A 13,185-nucleotide genomic window follows, 5' to 3' on the forward strand; every position below is an offset into this window, starting at 1 on the left:
TTCGGCAAATAATTGGATGGTACGGAAGTTTGTCCATAAAAGGAATTTACTGGAATACAGGCCACTTTTATGCGGATTATTCTCTTCCTAGAAGACTATAAAATTTTATATCATTTATGCATATTAATTGTCATAATATTCCCATTAAAATGACAAATCCTTGAGCCGAAATAATAATAAATTATTACGGACTTGGGCAAGTACTGAAGCACTTTAAAACTTTATGGACATTAGAGTGTATGTATAATGAAACATTGGCAAATGTAATCCCCACTTAAGGAGTAGATAGCCCCCCTGGCCACAGGCCTGGCCCTGCCATTAAGGGTATTCAGGACTTCAGCCTTCATTAGCTCCAACCCTTTTAATGCGCGCCATGTGTTGCATAATATTTCTCTGGGCGAAATAAAAATGTAAATTCAACAAATTTGCCACGCACAACCGAGCATTAAACCCTTGCCAAGGAAATACATATAGTAGAGTAAAATCGGGAAACATACTGTATAGAGTATAGTATATCTCTCCCCCAATCATCAGTAGTGGGCTCTTCAGATGGCTCTTTCTGGCCATTTTATTTGCTTTTGGCACTGGCCATTGTTTAGACCTCTGCCCACCCACGCAGAGACTGCCTCTCTATCTGGTTGGGAATTGTGCAAATTTTGTGTATTTAATGCAGTGCCAAAATGTTTGACTTGGCATCCCTCCCAAATAACATCATCCCTCCCTTGGAAAGCCACTTGGCAATGTTTACGCTTATGCTAATTTTTGGGTCCATGTTTGTGAGCGGAGTGGAGTGTATTTATGGGGGAAATGTTGACATTTCAGCATTTTCTGGGCAACACATGCAGCACATTCTTTTCCTGATTACTCGGATTTGGATTTGGAATTGTGGACGTTGGGCTTACAAGGATGTGAGGGAAACAAGCACCTTTCGGATTAATCACATAAATCCGAATGTCAGAATGCAGCCGAGCTCAAACTAATTGGGCAACAGCCGCTAAAAACCACTGAGAGAAATCAAATCAAATTAATAAGCAATTTAATTTTTAAGGCAATAGAATCTAGAAAAATGAAACAGATTTCTGTAGAAGATAATGAGGTGTACCTTACATTAAATAGATTTTTTTGCAGTGTGATTCGCTCATCATCCTAGTGCATCCTGGCGGACTAAATGTCCTGACATGAATGACATGCAGATTCACTTAACTCAAATGCCTGTCTCCGTCTATCTGGCATGCCACCCACCAGCCTCTGCCACCCCACCACCCATCACCCACTAAACACCCAGGCCAACGGTGGCTCCCCCCCCTTTGTGGGCCACACTGTCTAACCACCAACAATTTGAACCCTTCTGCGTTGCGTTGGCAAAGCTTTTGAGCAACTAATTAGATTCAGCCGCCCCTGAGCCAAAACCCCTTTCGCAGTAACTTAATTTAGTATGCAATTCTCCGGCTGCAGTTTGCAGTTGCCCTTCCCTTCGAGCCTCTACCTCTGGTATGCGTTGTTTTTCTTGTTGTTCTTGTCATTTGTGAAAATTAATTTTCTCATAATTAAAGTTGGCATTTGCATTTGTGGTTTTGATTTTGCGGTTGGTCGACCTTAAAGATTGCAGCGAAAAAATGAGTGTTTTTAGAGGGAAAAATGAAATATAAAACCGGGAAACGTATAGAAATATGTTAATTAGAGTGGGAAATCGCCATGTGTGTGTATGTGTGGGCGCAAATGGGCGTGGCAGTGGGTAACTGTGCCACATAATTAACCATAATATTTGTGCATATGCTTCGCCAGTTATAGACAAACACATCCATGCAGGAGTAGTGAGTAGTGGGTTTATTTTCCATGGGACAGGATCGAGAGCCGGAGTAGGAGCAGGAGGTCTCTCCTGTGGGCCAAATGACACAAACAAGGCTGGAGGCTTGTATATACCAGGGAGATTTCGGTTTATGCGGGTCTAATCAGTGAAGCAGTTGGTTAAAGGCCAGCAAATGAGTTTTGGCCGAAATACATACTTTATAGTACCATTTACCACAAAATCTTCAACTAATACCCTTAAATTTAATTAAATTATTGCTTAAATATGCCATTTAAATAGTTGATTACTCCGAAAACCCAATCCCCCACCTATTGTTTCATTCATTTCACTAATTGGAGCTCCCTGCTAATGTGCTATTTCCTCAGCCCAAATTTTGATTGTTTTTCCATGGCCATAACGAATTTATTATTCATTACGAAGCTAAACCCCTCGCAGCTATTTGACAATTTCGCATGCTATTCATAAACTGTCGCCCGTTGGCCGTGTTGCCTGTCAGCGCGTTTTATTGGCAAATCAAAAGCCACCGCAAATGGCACACTCACACACATCTACATCCACATCCACACCACAGCACACCCCTTCACATACACCTGCTTTGGCTTCCAACCATTTTCCGCCACTTTCCGACTCCCTATTTTCTAGGAGCTCTCTCTGGTTTTGGCTTGCGGTCAGCTGTTGGTCAGCAAACAAGCGTGAAATTGCACAAAAGCCGTGACGGGCTGGGCTTCTAAGCCCAACCCGAAAAATAAAAAAAATACGAAAAGCGGAAAGGACAGTAAAAAAATATAAAGAGTCTAGGAAGCCGCAAAAACAGAGGGACAAAAGGCAATCAGACTTGCGGCCTACAAATGCGTTTCGCTTTTCCTTTGCCTCTGGAGTCCATATGAACTCTCGTTTTTTCGCATTTTTACACACTTTTCCCTTTTCATTTCAGTTGCAGTTTTCCGCGCTGAAAAGTATGCTATAATTTTTTTTGTCGCATGCACAAAGTGAAAAATTCTAAAAAGGGAATTTAGAAGAAGTGTTTTTAATAAAAATAAATTCCTTAATGGGTAATATGTTTATTTTTATAATGCAAAGGAAAGAGTATACAAATTAATAAAATAATTAAACAAATATATCCTTCAAATTTAAATTAGAAGCTTGTACCCTAAAACCCTTTTCTAATTAATGCTCCTTTGATGATGTTTGATTTGCGTTCAGAGCCAGCCAGAGCTTTAAATCGCATTTGTTTAGGTTAAATGCGAAGGGGATTTTTTATGGTCTGTTAATTAAATGCATACAATTAGCTACACACGCTAATGATTCAATTATCTTTATTACTTCCCCGACATGCACTGCACTGTACTGCCCTGCATCCGATGCAATCACGCAATGGCTAAATATACACAAAGCGGGACCGGGGTAGGAGGATGGAGATGCTTTTAATTAAAACCGATTCGAATCGATGGCCGTTGTCGTTGCACGTTTTAAATTTAGCGCCCAGGTCCTTGGAGTCCTCGGAGGAGTGTTCGATATGTAGTCGTGTACTCGGTGTTCAGAGAAGCACTCGGAGCACTTCATTAAAGAGTGTAAAGTTGGAAATTTATTTTGCATTTACCCTGCCATCGAACGTGCTGAGGCCAGTTGGTGAAATGAAATTCAGAGTGCTTGCTGCGAATGGAACTGGCACAGCCTTCCCCATTTTGTGATGGAAGGAAAAAAAAACGGGGTTTTGTTTATGGCACCAGCTGTGGCTGTAAAATGAATTGACGAGAGTCCAAGGATGGATATCCTCACGGAAATGGGTCAATCAAGTTGGCGAAACTGTTCAGGGATCAATGCTATACGATCTGAGGGACTTGAGAAAAACAACCCATAACAAGTTGACCTTCTTTTCTTATTTTTTTTTTATGACTTTACGTAAAAGTAGGAAGCAACGTGATTATTGAAACTAATAACTAGCAGACAATAAGATGGGCCAAAGGATACAGAAGCAATCCATCAATAGAGCGGTATTGGCAATTCCTTTTCCCCAACCACAATCATCTGCAGCTTATAGAAATTACTTTCATGCTTAGCCAACTGACAATCAACATTTTCGCATTCGAGTTCAATCAATGCATCCGCTTATTTAGCTGCCACTTCCAAGCCAAGTCAAGCTACTTGCCACTTGCCCCCGGTTGCTGCCTGCCACCTCTTGCCTTTTCCCTGTCGGAATTTATTTCATTTCTATTTCATGCAATTTTTATGCATTTTTCTATTTATAAAATTGCTGCCAGCACTGTGCCCGGAGAGCTCTGAAAAAAAATAATAAAAATGCCAACTGAAGGAAGAAAAAAACGTGCAAGAAAAATAAGGGAAAATGAACATAAAATGCAAGCGGCGGCATTTTGCAGTTCCTTGCCAGGCACTTGCTTTTCTTATATTTTTTATTTTTCACTCTTCCTCAGACATTTTCCTTGTATTATTTGTGCACAGGACGAAAATATTTATGGAGTTTTAGATTTGATATACGAGTTATATGTTTTTAATGAGGAATTTTTCATTATTTCTAAAATAAAGTTTAATATTCTTTGACATATTTTGTGTCAAAATTGCATCTTAGCTCCCATTTTTAATGTGTTTTTGAAAGCCTATTTGCTTATTATAGAAAATTAATAAAAAACCAAAATTTTCCTATTATTTAAACTATTGAAGATTTAATTTTTAAGACTGTAAATATTCGTTGGGGCTTCCATTGCCATGCAGTGTGAAAATGCAGCGTGAGAAACCGAACCGAAACGGAGCTGAGCTGCTGGGAAAAATGGCTGGGTGGCGGGGCGTGTAAGTGTTGGTAAACGCGGTGCAAAATGCCGTTACAGTGGTCCACCATTTTCCATTTTCCCAGCTGATGTTGTTGTGCCATTGTTGTTGCTACTGTTGTGGCGTTGTTGTATTTGGGTCACCAATGCAGTTGTTCCTCTGCCATGGTTTTCCCTTCCATTTTTTTTTTGCTTTTTCAATTTTTCGTTTTTTTTTTTTTTTGGGTTTTGTTATTGTTGTTGCTTGTTTAACAAGTTCGAGTGCATCGCACTTGTGAAAATTTAAAAAGGCATCTAAAAGTTCTTGCTGCAATGTATGTGTGTTTTTCAGGGGGGGAGCTACAAAAACCAAACACAAAAACCAGGAGCGAAAACTTTTTGAGGCTCTGCCGCTGACACCAAAATGCACAAAAGCAACAGCGAAACAAGCCAAGATGACTAGAACTAGTCTTTTAAAAGGGGTTTATGTAAATGGCTTACTCTATACCCTAGATAGATTTTAAGAGAATCTTAAAAAAAAGTGCTTTTTAAATCAATAATGTACTTTCAAATCTCTAAAGCATATTATTCATTCTTTGAAATATGTAACCCCATAGAGTAACTTCGCCTACTCTTTCAAAAAAACAAATTCTTTCGCAACTAAAACTCCCATTTGGTAACATTTGGTACCCCTCGAAAAAAAAGTTTGCCTAACAATGTGTAAAAGGATTGCTGGAAGCCAGGGACTCCGGCATGGGGGCACTGCCACTGCAGTGGCAGGAGTCGAGTGAAACAAAACGAACAGCAAACATATTTGACATTTGCATACGAAAAGTGTCAAAAGAAGCAAGAAGCTATATAAACTAACCCGCACACAGGCACGCACCACACACAGCTCACACAGTGGCAAACAACCGCATAAAACCATGCACTTAGGGAAATTAGGATAAAAGTTTTTAAAAGTGTGAATATTTTGCCAGTAAAATAAGAGAAGTTTAAATTGAAGCTGTTAAAGTGTATTTAGTTTTGAGTGAAATATTTATTACAACATATAAGACCTTTAGTTTTTACGTTTTATAATAATATATTGGACTTTTTTCTTGAATTTTAGTCTAGTTTTAGATCAAAATAGCAGTTAGTAGATGCTAGGCTGTTAATAAAGAACAAAAAATAATATGTTTTTGAGGATCGGAAACTTTTTATCTATTTTAAATACATCATTGATTCAATAAAAGTACTGGGTATAAATATCTATTCGATTATTCACAAGCAAATTTAGTTTGTAACTTAATGTGACCATATGTACAATGTGTTAATGTGACCATATGTTGGCTTGAATGATCTGAGCTTTAATTTAAAGTTATTGTAGAAATAATCAAATTAAACTACTTTTAACTTTGGGCCTAAAAAAGTATTTATATAATAGTATATAGTTTATATAATAGTATTTATTTTATCATTAAATAGTATAGTATAGTACCCAAAATTTCTCGCTGTGTATGCCTACTCGTTTATGCCACTTCCGTGACGACGCTCTCTTATCTGTGTTCTCCTTTGCCTTCTTCTCTTCCTGGCAGGAACGCTACAAGGCTGACATTAGCCTGGCCATACAATTGCTGCAGTGCAAGCCGGATAGTTTTGTGTCCCAAAAAGTGTCATCGGTGAGTATGGAATGGATATTAAGGGGGGGTCGCCTCCAAAATTACCACCCACCTAGAAGAGTCTACCTCCGAAGGATAAATCCGCTTAAATAATGGCATTTCTCTGCAGCTACCCATTGATATTCAATCCAAGGTGTCGGCGTACATGAGACTGGAAACAAACTCCCATTCCGATTCGGAGTGCAGTAATAGCGGAGTGGGCGTGGCCACCACAGCTTCCTATAAAGTGCTTCCGGCCTCCGATTCGCCACCCCCCTCCGCTTGCCCCTTCCCGCCCACGGCCATGGTCTATTCGATGAGGGGAATCGGTAGGTGTTAGTAGACCATGTTGAACCTTATGATTTTTCTTACTCATATTTTCCCTTGATTTTATTTTCTGATTTGATTTATTTGATTTTCTCGATTCGCATTTTCTAGGCCCACTTACCTGCTGATTGAATCACGAGCGCCTCTCTCCACCCCCTCCCAAAAAAAAGGGGGGGGCGCAGAGTTAACAATTTGATTTTTGCCTCATAATTGAATCCATTCCACGTCATTGTGCATTGTATTGGAATTCATTTATTGTTCATTTGCATTAATTGCCTCCCATTCCGTTTAATTTATATTTATTATAGGTTTTTTCTTTCGCCCTCCATCAGCCCAAATTGCCATTGTTAGCATTTTTGTAGCTCTCTTTCGGCAGTAATTGTAAAATAACTTTACGAAACAACATTTTTTTGAACATTTTCTAGAAAATATTTACATACTTGTTTTAGGGCCAAACAGACTGCAACTCGGCCATAACTGCGGCTCAAACTTTTTTGTTTATCAATTCGAGCAATTTGTGGCTAGTTTTAAAATGCATATTTGATGAAGCACACAGAAATTTGCGAAACAAACTGCATTTATGCCTGGCATTTCTGAGCTCTGTATTTTAATTGGACTAACAAAGTTTCTATTGGTTCTAATATGCATTCAATATTTCCTTTTCTATTTTTCGGCCATATTGTGTTGCGGTTCAGTTGATTGAAAGCGTTTTGTTCTTAATTAAAATACAAATTGAAGAGAATATATTTTTTTTTAACAAATAGGCAGTCGAAAAAAAGAGTCCAGCCGTTGCATTCAAAATAAAAATGGTAGCTTTCCGGCTTTTCAATCGAAAGAAAAATTATAAATAATTATGTTTAAAAAGTTGAAAAAAGTTAGTAAGAAAATGTGTTTTTTTTTTATAGATATTGATGCAATGATAATGATAAATGGAGAATCGCTCCAGAAATCTTTTAAGATATTCCGCTTAAGAATCGGATAAAAATTGTCCAAGATATAGATATCGACAGGTGCCGTAGTGAAGTATCCCGATTTCTGCATCAGCAAAATTGAAAAAAAATCTATCAAAATTTTCGTTTGCATATTTCAATGGAGATTTATTAAGAATCGATGCAGAAGTCTTTTGAGGTATTCCGCTTAAGAATCGGATAAAAATTGGCCAAGATATAGACATGGATAGGGGCCATAGTGGAGTATCCCGGTTTTAACAGGGCCTGCATCAGAAAAAATTTAAAAAAATCGATCAAAATTTTCGTTTGAAGATTTTAATGCAGATTTATTAAGAATCGATGCAGAAGTCTTTTAAGGTATTCCCCTTAAGAAAATTGGCCAAGATATAGACATGGATATGGGACATACATATGAAATTATTGTAGGATTTAAAAAGTCTCATCAGAAAAATATTGGAAGAAAATTTATTAAAATTTTTGTTAAAAGATTTTTATGTAGATTAATGAAGAAAGGATGTGGAAATCATTTTGGGCATTCAGCTTAAGAATTTTCCAAATATAGTTATAATTGATATTATATTATATTTTTATTATTTATCTTATAGTTATAGTTGACATTATATTATATTTTTATTATTCTTCGTTTTCCTTTTTCTATATTTTAATATACTTCAGTTGGACATGCGTTACGTATTTTATAAAATATACAGAAACTAACATCCTTGAAAACTTTACAAACAAGAGTGCTTACTAATGAAAACTAATGTTCACACACAATTTAGACGCCGCCAATGGGAATGCCGCCAACAACACCCAGCAGCAGAAGTCAAACCAGGCCACAAGTAACAATAACATCACCAGCAACAACAAGGACTCTATTAACAACAACAATAATAACAATAACAATACCAGCGGAAACAACAACAAATTCAACACAACAAGCAGCAATTGTAATTCGAATCAAACAACCAATCCCGACATGATATCGCCAACAATAATGGCCAAGTTTCTGGAAGACGAGCTGAAGGCGAACGAGGTGAAACATTGCGATACGTGTCAGTGTAGTAAACAGGACCTGCAGGTCCTGGCGGATCTAACTCGTTCCTATACGGTGGCCACCCAAACGCCGCACCAGCTACATCTCCAGGGATCGGGATTGAATGAGCCGAACTTGACCCAACTGTGTTTGCGGTGTCACAGCAATTTGAACTCTCCATCTCGAACGAACAGTCCATATCTGATGAAGCTGGTGAAGTCCAGCGACTCGGTTATATCGGAAACAAAGAGCTCTGTATCGGATCTGAATGATATGGACAAGCTGTTCACGCCGGCCAAGAAGGACGATCTGATGGTGAATCCTATTCTGGGGCATCATCGTCTCTGTGAGAGAACAGTGGCAGGTTGGTATTGACGATAGCCTTCCTTACTATAATATTATAATTTATGTTCTTAGTTCCAGGACAAGGCCAGGAGTATGCCAGTGGCAAGCTAACCACTTCAACCATGATGTATCCAACCACTCATTTGGGTGCCTATGCCGCCGAGAAATATCTCCTGGAGACCAGTAATCTTGGCCAGCTGAGGAATGGCTATCAGAGAAGGTTCCTGGATGGCGGTGGAACGGCTTTGCAGCTTTTGAATAAATATGAGGCGGCAGGTGTTGGTCCTGGAGGCCCAGTTCCGGATGAATTGGAGCAGGATGAGGTCAGTAAGCCTCTCTTGGCTGGCATATCGCAGGCGAATCTAATGGAAGCCGAACAGGCACCCACACCCCAGCCCCAGGTGGTGGGCACTTCGAAGCTGGAAGATGTATGCGAACCGACGCCTTCAGTTACCAAATCGGTGGCTCCTTCAGTTAGTGCAGCTCCGACCCAGCTCAAGTCCACCAACTCGGGAAGTGTCCAGAGCTTGTGGAGCAACAAGACCAGCAGCTGTGAGGGAGCCAAAATGTTCGAGACCTTCAACAGGAATCTCATAAAAACCATAAAGGTGATACGAGATTCTTAATAAGCAATGATTTTTTATTAATATATCTTCCATCCTAGGCTGAGAACCCCAAATACCGAGGACCTCGTCTGTGCTCCATGCGGATTCAGCAAAACGGCCAGAGCAACATCCTGCTGGACAATCTGGAATCGGTTGAGACCTACACCCCGGTGATCTACAAGCGACGCGAGCGACTCCTCGACGAAGAACTCAACGATGGCAAGGACATCATAACCAGCAAGGAGAGCAATGCGGCTGCCACCGTAGAAGCCTGGCAAGGACCTGCTGCACCCCATGAGAATGTGGCTTTGCAACCAGTACTGGAACCCCAAGTGGAAGCTCAACAGCAACTGCAACTGCAACAGCAACAACAACAGCAGCAGCAGCAACAGCATCAGGATGTGGAGGCGGAAAAACCCACGGCGGGAGATCCTCCTGCAAGCACCAATCCTGGCGTGAACTCCCCCAAGCACTCGGCCAACTCCAGTTCCATCAGCGATGTCATCGACTATCAGGAGAGTGTGCTGCTGAGGCGGCAACAGCTCAGCCGGGTGGCCGAGTGGGTGCAGCACAACACCCAGCAGCTGGAGCAGCGGAACCTGCAACAGCCACCGGCGCCCAGTGACTCCAATTCGGGCACTGAACGGCAGTCCTCGTACTCCACTCTGGATCGCATGGACTCCATATCCATTGAAAAGCTGTCCATGGATTCTGGCTACAAGACCACGCCGCAACAGCTCACCAATGGCTATCCCGAGAAGTCCACTGAGGACTCACTGTCCCCCAAAACGGACATCACTAGCAATTCTCTGCCAGAGAATCCGGCAGGACTCGTGGCGTCCGCGCCCATCGCAGAGCCCAAGAAGACGGAACTGTGCACCACCTACTACAGGAGGACCACACGATCTGGTCTGCCAGTGGCCTACACCACGGTGGCAGCTACTCCCTCGGAAATCCCAGCGGGCGGAGAGTCCTCCATGTCGTCCGGATCAGAGCCGCTGATATTGCCCGAACAGCCCACTTGTGATATTCTCAACTACAAATACTATCCGAATGACACGGACAAGACGCGATCCGTGCAGGCGGAGCTGCACACCACCACCCAGAACGTGGACATTGCCCAGATGGAGTACAATGTGAAGCAGTTCCTGCTGAAGCAGAACGAGTGGTCCATGAACGGAGCCGGAGCCGGAGCCGGGGCGGGAGCAGGATCTGGACCGGGAGCATCCCGATTGATGCAGCGCCGAATCCTGGGCCCCGGCGTGGGCGAAAGGGTGCGCATGGCCACTCCCGGAGGCGCTGTGGCCGCCACCAGCATCAGCACCACCACAAGCACCACCCAGTCCGGCATTCTGCCGCCCCACAGAACTGAAACGAATTTATAAGAAAACGGGGAAAATGTCGGCCGGAAAACCGAGCTGGCCGAGCTGAATGAGATGGGAAAATCGGCAACACATCCAAAGAGGAAACCAAACTGTATTCTAGTCTAGTTTTGCTACTTTTAGTTCGTATTTCACATATATATTTATACATATATTAATATGGGATATATATACGTGTACGTATGGCTAAGCAATGCGATTTAAGTCGGATGAGGAAGTGGAAATGGAAGTGCTAAGTGCAATAGCAATGATACTATACATATGTACACAACAAGTCTACACCTAAGCTAATTGCTTTTGAGCTAAAAACAAAGCTGAAGAAATTAAGATAGTCAAAGGGATTGAATAAGATTAAGGCGTTGGTTTACTTTTCTTTAAATTCTCTATCGAACAAATTGCTATATTTTTCTTTTCTTAAACTTAAACCCTAATGTCTTCCTTTCTTGTTAACCTACCCTTTTCTGATTTCTTTACAAAGTCTTCCTTCCCCCAACGTCTTTTAATTTTTTAATTCCCCAAAACAGAAATTGCAGCAAAAAGCAAATCTAAGACATATGATATTACTCTTTACAATATAACTGAAAATTTATATACAAAACCCAAGAAAAAACAAAACAAAAATAATAAAATTGCATAACTTTTTGATGTCTGCATGTTAATATAACCCACAAAAAAAGAAATAAAAAAATTTAACCAAAAATCAGCTTAGGTTACCACTGAAATATATATAAATATTTATTATATTTATAGGCATATACAGATAATTACGCTATATACATGCGATTGATATTTGATAAGCGCGTTATATTTTCTAGATTCCGATTGTGCAATATTTTTTAGAAACGAAAACGAATTTTTATTTTTATAAAATGCGACCAAAAACCAGGGGAGAACTTGAAGGGATAACCCGTTTCAGTTAGTTTCTAGTTTACTAATTTCAGTTCGATTTTTATTATTATTTTTCGTCCAGCCTAGAAGCTTCGCTATGGCGCTATAGCAACCCCGAATCTGTCTATCAAAAGATATATACAAGTACTGTACCTTCTTAGAGACAAAAGAGATTTTTGCCGGAAAAAACACTGTACTCATTCCTGCCCATTAGATGACCTTCATATATATAGAAACTGTAATCCTCTGCTAACTGCTAAATCGAAGATATATAAGCCACGCACACCACACACACACTCTCATTATAAACGTATCTGAACAGACATATGATTGTAATACCCCCCATATATATTTACAAATATTATACATAAAAACATAAAGATATATAACTCGATCGTATCCACTTTATAGGTGTATATCCAAGACCCACAACCCACACATTCAACGGCTTCAAAAAATAACGAAAAAACAAACCAAATACTTTTCTATATAATCCCCCCACATCAATCAAAATTATCATACGAAAAAAAAGAATGCCTCGATATTTAATCGATATTTACACGCTATCTATATCTATGTATATCTCTCGATTACTTTACCATGTATACACTGAGCGAAATGCTAAAATGGAAATGCTTTAACACTGTTATGTTTGGCCTACTTATATAAACGTTTACTTAGCATAAATTCGACTCCTCTAGACTCTAGAGCTAGGAAGCCCCTATACGCACTACACCTCCTAACTAAAGCCTGTTAAGCACCTTATCGTATGATATTATCAAATCGAAAATCAAATTCTAATTAAGTTCATGAACCACTCTCCAAAAAGACTTAACTTGGCTAAGAAATCAAATTGTTTCCGATAATCTCCGAACCTTTGCTCCCTCACTCGAAACTCTGTGCTCAACGATCCAGTTTTCCAATTTTCCAATTTTCCAATCTCGCACATGAAACCAATAGAACACTGCCCCTGACCTCCGACCTCCCAGGTACACTGCCCCGAAATACACTCCTCTTTCCACTCAAATCTCTCCCCAAAAACTAACTTTAAGTAGACTCATTCTCCAGCTCAAAAAAAAAGAAAGAATTACTTAAGGCAGCTTAATGAAAGAGTTCCCACAACCTTAGCTAAAGAATAACTTAAAAAATACAAAAAAATGCAACAAGAAAAATTGAAATTGAATTTCAGAAAAAAAATAATTACAAAAAAAAAAAATACTTAATGAAACACTAGCTTAAATATTTGGGCATAAGTTAAAAGTCAAGCTGCGACATCTAGTTTAAATTGGAAGCCTTCGTTCTCACGTTTAGGTTCGAAAACTTTTCAAATACTTAGCCTTATATATGAATGTATGTACATTTTATGCGCGTCTCTCGGTTGATGTAACCAATTTTGAGCTATTGAACCACCTTAATGTGAAACAAAAAACAAAAAATAAA

General features: G+C 39.9%; 1 protein-coding gene across 2 annotated transcripts in view; it reads left to right on the forward strand.

Moving 5' to 3' along the window:
- Positions 1-12,969, forward strand: part of LOC6506846 (ras guanine nucleotide exchange factor Y) — a 37,769-nt gene extending 24,800 nt beyond the window's left edge. The window contains exons 3-7 of one of the 2 annotated variants that reach the window (XM_014909433.3): positions 6,150-6,233; positions 6,343-6,547; positions 8,272-8,889; positions 8,943-9,478; positions 9,535-12,969. In XM_014909433.3, the coding sequence (XP_014764919.1) occupies positions 6,150-6,233; positions 6,343-6,547; positions 8,272-8,889; positions 8,943-9,478; positions 9,535-10,860 (2,769 nt within the window). In that variant the 3' untranslated portion in view covers positions 10,861-12,969. The remainder of the gene's footprint in view (positions 1-6,149; positions 6,234-6,342; positions 6,548-8,271; positions 8,890-8,942; positions 9,479-9,534) is intronic. The other variant, XM_014909436.3, reaches the window with a different exon arrangement.
- Positions 12,970-13,185: the final 216 nt, after the last annotated feature.

The sequence above is a fragment of the Drosophila ananassae genome, chromosome 2R, assembly GCF_017639315.1.
Source record: "Drosophila ananassae strain 14024-0371.13 chromosome 2R, ASM1763931v2, whole genome shotgun sequence".
NCBI classification, from domain to species: Eukaryota; Metazoa; Arthropoda; class Insecta; order Diptera; family Drosophilidae; genus Drosophila; species Drosophila ananassae.